Source organism: Toxotes jaculatrix, chromosome 20 (assembly GCF_017976425.1).
Source record: "Toxotes jaculatrix isolate fToxJac2 chromosome 20, fToxJac2.pri, whole genome shotgun sequence".
In the NCBI taxonomy this organism is placed as follows: domain Eukaryota; kingdom Metazoa; phylum Chordata; class Actinopteri; family Toxotidae; genus Toxotes; species Toxotes jaculatrix.
The window spans coordinates 1,139,976-1,156,431 of NC_054413.1; the positions used below are offsets into that span (position 1 = coordinate 1,139,976).

The window sequence follows — 16,456 nt, forward strand, 5'->3', positions numbered from 1 at the left end:
TATTCCCACAGGAGTCAACCTGAAGTGTCTGCATGTTAAAGTCTTTTCAGTATAAGTGTTATGATACTGACAGTGCAGCACAGCTGGAGCTTTATGTTGTGTTTGTGTGTCTGTAGCATTTTTTGCTTTCCGTGGACTCGTCTCGCCTCTGAATATAAAAACGAGAGAAACGAAAGAAAGAGGATAAAGAGCCAAGGGCAGAAAAAGGGAGGGAAGGACGACGACAGAGAAAGGAGAGAAAGAAAATTAAGACACAAAATAAAGGAAAAAAAAGAATAAAACAAAGGGTGAAAGGAAAAACAGAAGAGTGGACTGAAAAACAAAGAAAGCAGACAGAAGAAAGCAAAGAATGAAAACAAAACGTGTTTATCAGTGTGTGTTTATTAGTGTGTGTTCGCCTCGAGCAGAACCTGACAATACCCAGACTGACACTTAGAGAGATCGACGCAGACAGACGAAGACAGGCTGCAAGGGTGTGTGTGTGTGTGTGTGTGTGTGTGTGTGTGTGTGTGTGTGTGTGTGTGTGTGTGTCCTCGTCCTATTTTCCTCGTTTGCCAGCGCGGTGAAGTTGGCCGCTGCTGAACTTTGGTTTTGAGTGACATCACTCATCCTCGGGTGCGCTGTGACACGCCCCACCCATCGCTGCCTTTTCATTGGTGCTTCAGCTGTCAGTCAGCCTGCTCAGACCAGCACAGCCTTTTCTCTTTTGCTCGTCAGTATCGTATCATTACTCTGTTTTCATAGTGATCTGAACGTGTGGGACTCACCAGTCTGAAGGAGCGCAGCACGCTGAGCCCCTCGACGTCAGACAGGCCCAGCTCCATGAGGCTGAGGCAGACGATGATGCTGTCGAAGATGTTCCAGCCCGTCTGGAAGTAGTAGTACGGATCCAGTGCGATGATCTTCAACACCATCTCTGCCGTGAAGATCCCTGAGAACACCTGATGGACAGGAACAGAGACAGAGAGGAACTTAGACACTCATCCTCAAACTTTTTTTTTTTTTTTTTTTACATTATTAATCATTAAACACCCAGTTACTGTAGTTGGAGGCATAAAATCGTTAATTTCACAAAGACCAAAACTTGGTGCTGGAACATCACAGTCTCCTCCTACGTTTCCCGTCACGCTCACACAGCACAGGAGGTGAAAACAAACACTGCAGCACCTCCAGGTTCAGTCAGAGGCAAAGTGCTGCTCCGTGGCTGAACCTGAGTCTTTGTTCTGTCGTGGTAAAGGCTGTGGTTAAACAATCAACATGTGCCGCGGCTATTAACCATCCAGAGGAAACCCTGAAGAAGAAGAGGAGCGGAGACGACTCGCTGATTTACTGCTAAGTCTCTGCTCTGAGAAGAAATATACAAACACAGAAAACTACAGAGTCAGAGTGGACGAAATTTAAAGATAAAAAAATATTAGAACACAGCGACAAACACCAGCAGGCCGTCTCTGCTGTGTCTCACACACACACACACACACACATTTAACACAAAGCTAAAAAGCGGACACATACAGGCAGGGACACAGAGACAGTCAGGTAAGGACACACACACACACAGACGGAGATAGAAGAGCTAAATGAAGGGCAGAGTTAGCCAAAAGGTAGGACATTTCAGACTGGGTTAGGTTCACACACAAACACGCACACGCACACGCACACGCGCACACACACACACACACACACACACACAGACACACACACACACACACAGACATGTCACGTCCGATAACTGCAGCTGAAGAACACAAGTTCTTTAAAAGCCAACAGGAATTCAGCTGCTGAAGACAAAGGGACGTTCCAGCACACCGACCCGACACGCTAACACCAGCATAGCACTGCTAGCCTGAAACCTCCCACGGTGTGCATGCACTTACTGTATGCTAACGTGTTAGCATGGGAGACTGAGAGTCCATTCAGTTCCAGTTAAACGAGCCCCGACCCAGGACTTAAGTCAGACTGGGTCCAAATTACATCGACTCTAATCGGGTCCGGCAGGTCTCCTCTCCGATCTTGAGGCTTGTTTGGAGCTTTGAGCTCCACAGATTAGCCGAATGTTCTGACATTTGAAAAACATTAAGACGTTACACACTGCAAGTCGAACCTTCAGCCTTCATGACCTCCCATTCAGAGCAGAAGAACAGGCCTGGGCTGCGGCCGACAAAGTGCTGGAGGGGGAAAACACCACCTCTGCCACCCTTTGTTGCCGCAGCCTTGTGGATGCAGACACTGTGTAAAAACCCAATGCACCAGTTCTTCCAAAAATGTACGGGACTTTGTGCAGAGCAGCATTCCACATTTGTTTATATCTGTCATCCTGAGGAAAAGAGGAATCCTGGGGTCTGCAGCCATGTTCTCCTCCGCAGGTCAGAAACAGGTCCGTGGCCCATCAGTGTGTCACGTGATCAGTGGCGATTAATTTGCGTGGAACAGATTTTTGTGTTCTTCAGTTGCATCACTCGTGAGTCAGGACTCATCTCAAAAGCAGGCTGAGTGCTGTTTCTGAAATGCCTGTGAAAGTTAATGACAGCTGGATGCTCGACTTAAACTGGAGAGTACAGTGTGTTCCAGCTGCACACGTCTGCATGAAAGCAGCTGATCTTTGTGAAAACAGCTCGGGTCCTGATTTGGTGATTTTCAGAAAACTCTGACTCATTCTCATAAAACTTTTCCTCAGCTGTTTGCTCCTCTGGTTTGATCTCTTAAGCCTCGGCCTGTCTCTCTCTGCAGACCTCAGCTTGTCCAGGGTTTGCCTCGCTCTGCTTTACATCACGTGTGTGTGTGTCTGTGTGTTTGCTGCGTGTGAAGTATGTGTTTGTTCAACTGTGCATGTGTGTGCATCCTTGCAGCAGCAGCCCCTCTCCCTGCTTGTTGTTCCAGACAGAGGGGATCCTCGATGTGACACCGGCTACGTGACACACGTGTGTGTGTGTGTGTGGGTGCGTGTCTGAGAGTGTGTTTCACAGCCAGTGTGTACACGAGTGTGTGCGTTTGTGTTTTCCAAAAAAAGTGAGTTTTGGGGTTTAATAGACTGTGACTGACGATTTTTTGTCTGTGAGTGCGTGTGATGCACAAAGTCGCACACATGCACAAAATCTGTCACACACACACACACACACACACACACACACACACAGATGATGCTCTTATATGGGCTCATTAACTCTGTAGTGCGTTGATTAGCTACTCAACAATCACGCTGTTATTATTACTGACATCAGGAGAGCCTCTCTCCCTCTCTCTGTTTCTCACACACATTTTATCAGTGTGTGTGTGAGTGTGTGTGTGTTTGTGTGTGTGTGTGTGTGTGTGTGTGAGTGTGTGTGTTTGTGTGTGTGTGTGCGTGTGTGTGTATATGTGAGTGTGTATTGATGAACGATGCTCTATCAGGACAAAAACACTGAGAAAAAGCTCAGAGCTGAAGAGCAAAATGTGAAATGAGCCTGTAAGAGTTTGAATTTTAAACTGATGAGAAGCAGCAGACGTCAGTGATGGGTCAGTGATCACTGCAGCCGGTCAGTTAGCAGAGAGGTTGCTGGTTTGAATCCTGTCCGTGTGTCTCAGCCTCCTCCTGTCAGCGCCGTGCCCTGAGCACTGTAGCAGTGTTTTGATTAAACGTAGTGTAATGTGGTGTTGTGTTACTCATCAGTGCAGAGTGTGTGTGAACAGTGTGTGTGAACAGTGTGTTGACGTCAGGCGGAGTGACGCTAATGAAGTTAAACACAGTTCAGCTGTCAAACACCAACACGCTGAGGAAGCACATCCCAGATCCACAGCACATTATATCATCATATCCCAGCTCACACTCTGCAAACTCCACCTGGAGGAGACTGTTTTTAAAACCATTCATCTAAGAAAATGTTGAAAATCCCTTTTAACACTGAACTAAAACCCACGGACATCTGTCCCAGCCTGCATCCATCCCCGGGTCAAATGACTCTGCAGGGGTCACGGGTCTTTATCGCCTCCGATCGGCAGCGATGGAAACATGACACCGAGGTGGACACGCTCATTTTCACTCACTGTGTGTGTGTGTGTGTGTCTCACAAACAGTAACATCAGCAGAGAGAGGATGACACGGACTGTGTGTGTGAGAGAGACGTGATTATTTTTGTCACAACCAGGCAGATGTGATGAGTAAGCACCACAGTACACACACACACACACACACACAGTGTGGTGGTGGGTTTAGGCTGCTCAGAGCAGCTACACACATTCAGCCCGAGTGGATTTCAGAATATTTGAGTTCATATTTCACCAATTTCATTTTTTTTCCCTAAAATCTGTTTAAAAGCTTTTTTTTTTTTTTTTACATTATTATTTTTTTTTACTTTATTCAGGAATTATTTATATTACCTGAATTCATCATTTCATTCATGCAAGTGCCCAAAGTTATGCTGAACAAATTAGGTAAGTTACAGCAGAGCACACACACACACACACACACACCTACATAAACCAGGTTTATCCTCTATCGTCCTCTCTGCGTCTCTTTCTCTACAAAGAAACTTCATTAGCGTCGACGTCAAGGCTCATTTTTCATTCACATACTAACAGGACTGTGAGGGAGAACAGAGGCAGCAGATATATAATATCTTTCATCCATAAAAGGTCCACAAGGTCCTCAAGGCCTCCAGAGGAAACACAGGACCTGAGCTGAGGATGGGACAGCTGGGGACAAGATGTCCGACCGGCTCATGTTGAAAACCTCCGTTGGGGATGTGGCTTCTCAGATTTGTGGCCAGGAGGACCAGGTGATGGACACCGGCACTGAGAGACACTGCAGAGCAGGAGCAGGAGCAGGAGCAGCAGGAGGAGGAGGTGGTGTTCCTGGTTGTGTTAGAGCTCCTGAGGGCTCCTGAATCAGAGCACAGGTATCAGGAGGCCGGAGGTACAGCAGCTTCTGTGGCCTCAGAGGAAGCTTTAACCCAGGTCACCCTGTACTGATGGAGGCTCTGTCCTGGAACCCGTTTCACAGAAGCAATTAGCAAATACAGCCTGAGTCCAGATCTCTGGACCTGCAGGATCTGTTGTGTGTGTTGAGATGTAGTTCTCTGGCATCGGCACATTTCTTTGATTGTAATGAACCGAGCTGAGTTCACCTCCGGTAGAAATCTCTTTTGTGTGGACAGGACAGAAACGTTGCTAACCGCCGACTGATGAGCAAACCTAACCACAGGAATCAGCTGGTGTCAGGCTGAGTGGAGGAAGTGAAACCTGATTATTAGTCTCCATCCATCACTTCAGCGCGAAAATACTCCAACCAAAACCTGTTTCAGTTAAACCGCCCGGTGTACACCTCCCATCAGTGACACTCTGCGTGCTACAGCTAATGCATGGTGCAGCTCTGTGGATAAAAGCCTCCACTAAATGGTATGCATCCTTTAGATCTTTACAGCCATGGAAATACTGATATGTGAAACCCAAAGAGCAGAGCTGAAGAGCGCGCGGCAAACAACAACAAACAGTGAGAGCATTAGCCGACATTGATTCTGTCAGCACAGCAATGTCCTGACATGATCCTCTACACACTACCTTACATAACACAAACACACAAACGCCCACACAGCAGAGGCGGCCGTCCATCGAGGAGGCTAGCTAAATGCTACGTAAACATCTGTGAGGATTAGAGGTTTGATCCCGTAAAGAACTTGGTGTCTCCAGACGGTGACACGACTCAGCCTTTATCTCAGGCCTCAACAGCTCCGAGCTGAACCCGAGAAGTATACGACCACATCAGACTGCAGCCGAGGTGACAGCAACATTAGAGGGATATTATATAACAGCTGGTACTGTTGGCTAAACCGAGTTTCAGTCTCAGGCTCGTGTTTGAAGCTGTTTAATTCATTTATTCATGTAGGTGGTGGATGAGATAAAAACAGAAGTGCAGTGAACATACCTGGACACTGCAACTGAATCTGTTAGTAAAAACATCTATCTCCATCCAAGTAACGTTCCCACAGCGTCCCACCTTTAGGCCCAGGTCCAGTGATTGAACACCATGGCTGCGGGCCAACCTGAAGCCACTGTTTCTACTTATAAACTTTATTACCATCCTCTGCCCCACACAGCTGCCTGGAGCCTGAGCTGAGGAAACCTGACATCGCTGAACAGTCACAAGTGTGTGTGTGTGTGTGTGTGTGTGGGCAGGTGTGATCAACATGGCGATTGTGGCCACGGGTCTTTCACACCTCAGGTGAACCAATTACCATATTGCATCAACCTATCAGCTCCTGTCAGATCATGAGCACACCTGCGGGGTCAAACACTGGAGTTAGTCACGGTGGTTTAAAGCTATCCGACCCGTTTCTGTCAGCTCTAATACCGAAACTCACCTGGCGATTCCACCGAGAGACAAAAAAAACACACACACACACACACACACAAGCTCAGAAATCTGTGTCTCTCTTTCCTCTCTGAATCCTGAGGTTTTTAAATTGTACTGAAGAGTTTGAGGCAGTTTCAAAGGTCCGAGGGTCGTTTCCCAAACTGTCTTCCTCTTTGTCACTTTTACAAAATCGTACAGCCTCCTCAGCTCGCCTGAAGTCTGTGTAGTGCACACACATGCTTGGTAAACACCCGGTGAGGAGGCTCCTTCACATTGCTCACTGGAGGCGAGATTCATTCGAAAACCGTACCTCAGAAAACGGAAAAAGCCTCACGCTACAATATGAATCACAACTGGATACGATATTCCTGGTCTAACCATGACACGTGATATGAGACCCGGGATGTGACGTCAGGGGGGATTGGAAAAAAAAAAAACACAGTCTGAACAGGAAGGGTAATTTTCCATGGAGCCAGAGAACCATCCATCCATCCATCCATCCATCCATCCATCCATCCATCCATCCATCCATCCATCCAGCCATCCATCCATCCATCCATCCATCCATCCACCCGTCCCTCTGACTTACCAAGTTTCCGATGCTGAGCATGCCGTTGAACTCGTCGGTCATGGGGTAGTGCTCCATGGCCATGAAGAGCGTGTTGAGGACAATGCAGACGGTGATGGCCAAGTCCAGGAAGGGGTCCATCACCATGATCTTCACCAGCTGCTTCACCCTCAGCCAGCAGGGGCAGCACTCCCACACCAGGTAACGGTGGGCGAAGACGTACCAGCAGGGGTGGCATTTCTTATGGGACTCCTCCAGTTCTGCACGGCCCAGGACAAGACAAAAGACAGAAGACAATTAAGGTCATAGAACTAACAGATAAGAAGAGACGTGGACGGAAGGAGAATGACTCAGTTGGTAACAGCTCTTAGGATGGATCTGGATTTGTAAAGGGGCTGGGGGCAAACTGTGAAGCCTGTGGTCACGTAGGTGGTCCTGCAGGCCTAAACAGGTAATGAACTATTCTTCATATTAAACCACAACATAATTACATGAAGAGAAAACAGTTTAAAAAAGAGAAGGGAAGAATAAAAGGAAATGAGGGAAGAGCAAAGGTAAGGAGGGAGTGAAGGGAACGAAGGGTGCACAGATGGATGGAGGACAGCAATGGGTTTTTGTATTTCCATGTACAATGATCTGTTCTGTAAGAGCAGCCACTGCCGAGGGGAGAGACAGTGACTCAGCAGACCTACCAGACGCGCACACACACACACACACACACACACACACACACACACACACACACACACACACACACACACACACACACACACACACACACACACACACACACACACACACACACAGACACACACACGTTTAAAACACACATGAATGCAGACTTGGACAGATATGAACTCAAAAATCTATTACATGAATATCATTAAACACACACACACACACACAGGAAGTTGGAATGACCTCATGGTTAATGAGGGTAACCAGGATAACACTCTCTCTCTCTCTCTCTCTCTCTCTCGCTTTACTTCATTCTGTCTCTGTGTCTCTCTGCCTTTCCAACTCTCTCGCACAAACAAAGCCAGCGTTCCCCTGGGGTTGGCTGGGGCAGCAACACACACACACACGCACACACACACACACACACACACACACACACACACACACACACACACACACACACACACACACACACACACAGATACAAAGTCAGACCTGGTTACACAATCCCATATTGACACACAATTACACAAGCGCGCGCACACAGACAGACCGGAAGCACACACATCCACACAGAAGCGTTAAGAGACTCACTTGGGTGCAAAATTCAGACAAATACATGGTTATACAATCACACACACACACACACACACACACACAGAAGCACACACTGAGGCAAAAAGTCAGAAAAGGTTAAAGTCCCATACGCACACTAACAAACAATGGGAACAGGAGCAGATGCAGAAGCCCTGTTCTATTTAAAATCACTGTTTGTGAAAATGACTTTACAGCATTTTGAGGTTTCTGTCCACGCAGAATGGACGAGAGTGGAATTTATTTTCTGCAGCTTCACAGCACTGAAAACCGACACTGTAAAAATGGTTGTATACAGAAACAGTGTCCCTCATCATGTGGACCGTTTTAGAACCATGTCGTACCAAAGAAAGAGTCCCAGCTCAAAACTTAGAAATAAAACCAAAATGACTGTAACACAGTGTGAGGGACTCTCTTCAGAACACGTCCTGTACACGGTCATTAGCAGGTGGTGGATATCTGTAATGAAGGTTTGTCTTAAATTTGCTTTGGTCTAAGTCGCCTGTGTGGCTCCTCACCTTCCATGGCGTCTGTGAGGTAGCTGGTAGCGCTCAGCGCCCTCCCCCTCCGCTCTGACTCCTGTGCGGACGAAGGCCGAGGTAACAGCATGGTGCTGAGCTCTGTGGTGGACGTGGGGACCTGAGACAGACAGAGAGAGAGGGAGGACGTCTTTTATTCTTATGTTCTTTATAATTATCCAAGATTGTGGAAATATAATCAGTTTTAATACAAACCAGAGGAAGGACACACACACGCATTCATGAAGACAGTAACACACATATTCAAGGTTCATTCATGAATGCATGAAGTGTCATCCACTTATCTGTTGCCACGGTGATAACATCACACACAGATTTATGTAAGGTCAACTGGGTCAAACATGATGCAGTGATTTCTTTGTGTGTTTGTGCATGAGTGAGTGTGTCCACTTCCTGTCACCACGGCAACAGATAAGCAGGTGATGACTGGTGTTCAATGAATCAAAGAAATCAGTGTGCCACCACTGTGTGTGTGTGTGTGTGTCTGTGTGTGTGTGTGTGTGTGTGAGTGTGTGTGTGTCTGTGTGTGTGTCTGTGTGTGTGTGTTTAGCTGCGTCAGCCCTGCTGAAAGCACAGCTGGATATGTTTCATATATCAGACGAGCTGAATGAAGGTTGAATCTACTCGACTCTCCTCTTTAAACCTGACTCCAGCAGCCGTCCACCAAACTAAAACCTTAAATCACACTAAATAACCGTCGCCCATCATGAGGAGTTTGGGTAGTGACAAAAAAAACGTGATCACGAGCATCAGAACATCATCTGATGAATATTCCTCCGGGAAGTTTCCCTGTGGAAGTTTTCCAGGCTCGTCCGCCTGGGAGGAGACCACAGAGCAGACATCTCTCACACAGATGAACCAGGACGAACATAATTTGCTCAGGTGTGATTACACAACACTTCCTGGTAACTGCTCCTCCAATGAGACGTGACGCAGGGGCCTTTAAAGGTCGCCGCCCACGACGACGCCTACATCCTGTCTGTGTGCCAGACAGGGAAGCACCAGGGAAACACACACACACACAAAGGGAAACACACACATACTAACAGCAGCCAGCCGCGCACTGATTTAGCTTCTGTTAGCCGCTGTGGGTTGCTATGGTAACCGTGGCCAATAAGCGCATGCTCCCTCCCTCCTCCTCCCACTCGTCTCTCCGCCAGTCTGAGCAGCAAGACGGGAGGTCCGTGTTCTTCATGGACACAGGCAAACAGAAACATGAAACTATAAAGTGAACCCTGAGCTTCTCTGGACTCCCACACGCTCCCTGCTGCTTCTGCTCAGTGGTTCACATTTTAGTGTGAAGCAACTTTAAAAACTGTGCAGGAAGTTTTTCCCGACATGTTGAAAAGACGTCATCAGCAAGAACAGGAAGAAAAAACTGCTGATTTAACTCACATTGCTAAGTTCATCAGTAAGCTCACAGGTACACCTGTACAATCGCACCCAGTGCACTGAACTGAACTACAACCTCAGTGACATCAACAAAAACATAAACGTCAACGTTGTGGCAGAGCAGCTGTTCCGGACTGCGTTAGACTCTACAGGTGTACCTAATAAAGTGGACACATTACTTTTCTTCTTCTTCTTCTTATATAAGAGCGTAGGTCTGGGGGCAGGTTGTCAGCAGGTGGAGGTGACTGAACGCCTCCAGGCGTGGAGCTGCTGTGTTTGTCCTTATGAAACTCTAACCTACTGCCTGACGGGGAAAAGGCACAACTGCAAACAAGTATTAAAACAAATGTAATCCCTGGCGACACAGAGCTGTCGTCTGTGAGAGCCAGGATAAAAGCGATGCCTGTGTTTTCATCGGAAAGCTGCCGTTTCCACTGACACCGCGCCACGAGACAGAACAACACTGAATTTAACCACAAATCATCGGAGGCGCTGGAAAACTAAAACTCTCTCAAGGGTTTGAAAATGATTTGGTCAGATCTTTAAAGGAAAACTCAAAATGATTTAACAGACATGATACAGCTCAGTCACACAGACCGATAATCCCTCGAGCGATCTGACTGAGGACACTACAGTCAGTCAGTTACCTACTCCATTTACCCAAATGACTGAATTTATGGTATAAAGCTTATTGATGTGGATATTAGCAAACATGCATACACATGCATTTACTGCAGAAAAATGACACTCAGTGATTAACTGAAGCTCCTTGAATGATGATTTGATAATAATTGATATTAAAATTATTAATTTTCGTGTGTGTTCTGCCGTCTTCCCCGCGAGGACGCAGACACCTGACCGGAGACGAACAGAACCACATGCACGTCTGCATGTGTGTGTTACTGTGTGAGTGTATTTCTGTGAGAACTCCCACCACACACACACACACACACACACACACACACACACACACACACACACACACACACACACACACACACACACACACACACACACACAGGTTTTCTCTGTTTCTACATGTGTTTGGTCAGTGAGTCACAGCGTGAGTGTGATCTGATTATCATATCTGCTGCTTGTTTCTAAAAGGATATAACGCAGGATATGTGTGTGTCTGTGTGTGTGTGTGTGTGTGTGTGTGTTCACATAGAGGAGGGACACCTCAGTAACGTGCCTGTGCTGGTATGTGAGGCTTAAGCCCATGATGCCATAGCAGTGGCACTATGTCTGTGTGTGTGTCTGTGTGTGTGCAGATGGAAGGAGGGGAGTACCACAGCATTGTTATCTGAGCTGGTACATATGAGTGTATGAGTGTGTGTGTGTGTGTGTGTGTGTGTGTGTGTGTGTGTGTGTGTGTGTGTGTGTGTGTGTGTGTCTTTAGCCCATGATATCAGAGTGGAGTTATGCAAAGAGCTGATTCATAATTCACATGTTTGAGTGTTGGATGGCTGCAGGCTCCACCATTGTTTCCACTGTGACGGACACACACACACACACACACACACACACACACACACACACACACACACACACACGCTCAGGACACAGTACTCACACTCTCCTCCTTGACCTTCTCCATGGTACAGGCAGGCAGCTGCCCCTGCAGTGGCGGTGGGGAAACCCCATTCTGGTCCATGGCAACAAACAGCTTCCCGTTGACGTTTAGAGTTGGATAAAACACCTGTAAACACACACACACACACAGACACACACACACACACAGTGTATGGAGACATTTAAGGAGACTGAAGAGATTTGTGAGTTTTAGCTATGCTATTGCCCCAAATGGTCGAACCTCATGTTTTCTCATTTTGTCTCATTTTATCTCATTTTGTCTCATTTTGTCTCATTTTTGTCCATTTTTTCTGATTTAGTTTGACCTGATTTTATTTAAATAAATCGTATTGTTTTATCTAAAAATACTTTCATGTAATTTTATATCATCTCAGTCTCTTCACCCAATGTGAGCTGAGACAGGAGGATGAACAGATATACGGTAGATATGGATGGAGGGATGATTTAATCTCATCTCACCTAACAGTATTTGACAGTATGGGCACGTGCAGCTCACCTGTGAGCTCCGGCTCGCCGTGCTGTAGGTGCTTGGTCGTCGTTTGGGCCACGGATGGGGGAGGATGCCGCTGAAGGTCCCGCCGCTGTAGGTTCGGCCTCCGACCCCCTCCACCACATCACCTGGGACGCTGTACTCGTCGTCAGCCATCTCTCCATCGGACCCCCGGCTCCTCAGACGGAAGTTGAAGATGGAAGAGACCTGACTGCTTCGCCGAGTCCTGGTGGAGAAGGAGCGTGCGAGGAGGGGGTGGAGGGGCTGGAGGAGGAGGGGAGGTTGTGGGAAAATGTTGGGAAATAAATCACTTGCAACAAAATGAAATGTCAAACATTCAGATTCTTCTCCCCTCACCTTTCCCCCGTCCGTCATGTCCACCTGCAGCAGCTTTTCCTCTGACAGGTTCGCCTCCACGTCAGCCACTCCCACCAAAGCTTGACTCCGCCTCCGCTCCTCCAAGCTGTCCAATGGCGGGCCAAAGGGCGAGAGGTCTGGTGACATCAGTGAGTCTGAGTCGTGAGTTTTCTGGGTGGAAACCTGGTGGAAGAAATCCAGAAATGTGTCTTTAAATGTGGTCGGATAAAACATTAACTGAGAAGGAAAAAAGAACTAGATTCATAACTACGACATTTTTATGAAAGATAAATATTCATTTATTAACACTGATTAATTCATAACAGGACGGTTTACCTGTTGCTCTTTCTTGAGTCTCTCCATGGCCTGCTGGAACTCCCGCTCCTTCTGGCAGGCCTCTGCAATGGTGGCCTGGTTCTGCTCCTCGTATGCCATGGCCACCACAGCTAGGATGAGGTTGACCAGGTAGAAGGAGCCCAGGAAGATCACCACCACGAAGAACACCATGTAGGTCTTACCGGCCGAACGCAGCGTCTGCAGGCACACACACCGAAAACATCCAACGCGTGAACAGAAGAGCAGAGCGTAGCACACACAGAGGAAGAGGCAGAGACGCCAACAGTACCTGGTGGTAGAGGTTTTCCCAGTAGTCCTGTGTCATCAGGCGAAACAAGGAGAGAAAGGCCCACCCGAAGGTGTCAAAGCTGGTGTAGCCGTAGTTTGGGTTTCTTCCCGCCTTCAGACATTCAAACCCATCTGGGCACTTTCTGCAACACAAACACACACACACACACACACACACACACACACACACACACACACACACACACACAGTCCTTATTTAGTGTGTCTGTCTATCAGAATGTGCTGTGAAACCATCTGAAAAGCTGTCAGTATTTTTCTCTTGTCACCAACAGAAATATCTGCATATTTTTTTGTCCTTGGGAAACTGAACGCCAGCGGATTTTCAGGACCTGGTTTTGAAGAGTGATCAGGGGGTGGGCGATTATATAACTATATTTACTGTTTCTCTCAAATCTGTGGTTTGGAGAATCTAACACCACAGGTTTGTGCAGAAAGTGGGTGTGCGAACATTTTGAAAGCTGAGACATTTCGATTGGAAAATTCAAAACGGCACGTATCCATCAGTCCATCTATTTATCTGTCTATTCATCCATCTATCCACTAACTCCTGACACAAACACCATCTCTGTTTCCTCATTACTGTTTACGGCTGAAGACTTGTTATCGTCGTGCGAGCGGGACCCGCCCACACGTGTCACCGTGGAGACGGAACAGATAACGCAGGGACGGCAATCATCATAATTGATATTCCACATTCATATCCTATCACATTCATCGCCGCCCACGCAGTCACATCTGATCCACTGATACACAGCAGTCCCATCGGTGGCGTGCTGGTCAGCGGAGGGAGGGCTGCTGCAGCTCACAGCCGAGACGATGAGCCGCTGCTTCTGCACAACAACTCGCAGTGAAACACACGCTGGAAGCCAACAGTGAGGAGGTCAAAGGTCAGAAGGTCATTCAGTAAAAAAAAAACAGCAAGACAACCGATGAAGACATCTTCATCTATCACAACAGTTCGACCAGCAGGTTCGAGTGAAACTGACTTTGTCTTGTGCGAGTGTGCCAAACTTTTCTGAAGCCATGAGATCCAAATAAATTCAAGTCAACAGAGGTTTTGCTGAACAACTGCTGAAGCATAAATCTGCAGCCTCGGCCTGAGTGCAGGAGTTCTGATGCATGAAGAAGAAGATGACATTAACAGAGTCACGAACAGCGCAGCGTGAACAAACCTCTGGTACAACAAAGCTCTGAGTCACAGAGGAGTTTCATGCTGAGTCACAGAAAAGGTTGACGCTGTGCAGACACTACCGGGGGATTCGAACCGACAACCCTGAAGTCACAAGCCCACCGCGGTGATCAGTCCTGGCTGGCGCCGCCCCCGCCGGGCCGCCGCCGCAGCAGCTGGGAAGCTTTTAAGGCGGCAAGCTCACGATGACTCATCACCAACCAACCTGCCTGTATTTATTATCACCTTACTACTCAACATTTGGTGGGAGCTGGTAATGGTAATTCATTAAGGACACGTGTAAATAAACTATCCAGTTATATAAGATTTATATAAAACAGCTGAGTGAAAAACAAAAGATGGAAGGAAACAGAGGAAAACCTGAGTTTTAATAGTTACACTAAGTTCAATACGAGAGCAGCACAGGATATGAATGTGATATCAGAAAGCCCAGCGGCTGACATCTGAAGCATTTTACGCCATTTTATAATAATTTGCATTTTAAAACCAACCACTAAAAAAAAAAGAAGCTCTGCAAGATTACAGCAAAACGTTTTCTGCTCTCAGGTTTCAGATCTTGACCTCAACGCGATCACATGATTTAAGTTAGAACATATTATTGTTGATTCTAAGGTAAACAGTCATGTATCAGCTCTCTTCCCAAACATCACAGTAACAACGATCAATTTTAATGCAATAGGTCAGCTCGCTGCACTGCTCATCCAAACATTACGGTAAGAAACCAGACGAAGAAAAACAACCTGAGGACAAACTGCTGATCCGAGCATTACAGCAACAACAACAATCAATTCTAATTACATAATAAATATTTCAAATAGCAAATTAAGCATTAGAGAACCATCAGCCAATGTAGCTAATACCTGCAGTACATTACGAGCAACTGATTTCTGTATAGTTCAGTTTACAGGAACAGTGTATAATGTCAACAAGCATCATCATAAAGTGCTTATCCAAACACTGATGTATGAGAAAATGGCATTAATATAACAGGAAACGCAAAAACTCAGATATTAATGTAATCCAACAGAAACATGCCAGGGGGCTTCTTATCCAGACATTATGGTAAAACCAAGTACGCGTACATGAGTGATGTGATAATGAAAAGCGGAGGAGCTGCTGGTCCAAACACTACGGTACCAGCAATCGATGTTAACGTGGTTAAAAGTGGCAGCTGGCAGCTGATTTACGGTGCTTTACGGTGCTTTACGGTGCTTTACGGTGCTTTACGGTACAGCTCTGTGACGGGAATCTGATCACAAAATCATACGGAGCTGCTGACACAAGTATTACAGTAACAGGAATCAATGATAATTCAATGGAGACGTGCACGGAGCTGATGATGGGACATGTATGGTAACAGCAGCTGATATTACAAACATTACGGTTTAACTTCAGCAATAAGTAGAGGGAAAAAGAAACACAACACTACACACACTGACAGTTACACTGATAACACACGGGATGAAGTCATCACACACACACACACACACACACACAACATGACTAACCAGCCATCACGTAAAGCCAGTCATCTTGATGCCAGTTAGACTGACACCAACCCTGAGCAAGGCCACTGCGTCCATCTAACACACACACACACACACACACACACACACACACACACACACACACACAGAATGTAATGTGTGTGTCATTCCTCCACTTCCATCCATCCATCTCATGGCAAGTGAGTCAACATGGTGGCATGTGAGTGGGGAGAGTGGATGTGAAGTGTGTATGATGGGTTGACTGAGTGTGTGTGTGTGTGTGTGCTTAAGGGGCTCGAGGACATAAGGAGTGTGTGTGAGAGGTTTGGAAAACGCAGACAGGAGGCTGAGTGTAGCGTATAGAGTGTGTGTGTATGTGTGTGTGTGTGTGTGTGTGTGTGAGTGTGTGTGTGTGTGTGTGTGTGTGTGTGTGTGTGTGAGGTGTCGGAGTGTGAGAGCCAGCAGTTATCTCTCACACACCTCTCCCTGTGTTAATGGAGGGACGCCACTTCAGACCCCCCACTCTCACTAAAGGGGGCCCCTCAGCTCGGCACTTATACACCTACATCACAGACAGACACAGACACAGACACACACAC

At 46.9% G+C, this 16,456-nt stretch overlaps 2 protein-coding genes across 2 annotated transcripts in view; both read right to left on the minus strand.

Annotated features, from left to right (window-relative positions):
• LOC121200363 (protein NLRC3-like) overlaps nt 1-16,456 on the minus strand; it is a 567,821-nt gene that overhangs the window by 425,734 nt on the left and 125,631 nt on the right. The gene's annotated exons all lie outside the window — the stretch shown is intronic.
• The window catches only part of LOC121200364 (sodium channel protein type 4 subunit alpha-like), a 90,019-nt gene that overhangs the window by 41,258 nt on the left and 32,305 nt on the right, over nt 1-16,456 (minus strand). Inside the window, exons 9-16 of the mRNA XM_041065623.1 lie at nt 13,162-13,303; nt 12,873-13,070; nt 12,537-12,719; nt 12,186-12,443; nt 11,670-11,795; nt 8,684-8,804; nt 6,915-7,153; nt 768-941 (exon numbers count right to left, since the gene is read on the minus strand). Coding sequence (XP_040921557.1) covers nt 768-941; nt 6,915-7,153; nt 8,684-8,804; nt 11,670-11,795; nt 12,186-12,443; nt 12,537-12,719; nt 12,873-13,070; nt 13,162-13,303 — 1,441 coding nt within the window. The remainder of the gene's footprint in view (nt 1-767; nt 942-6,914; nt 7,154-8,683; nt 8,805-11,669; nt 11,796-12,185; nt 12,444-12,536; nt 12,720-12,872; nt 13,071-13,161; nt 13,304-16,456) is intronic.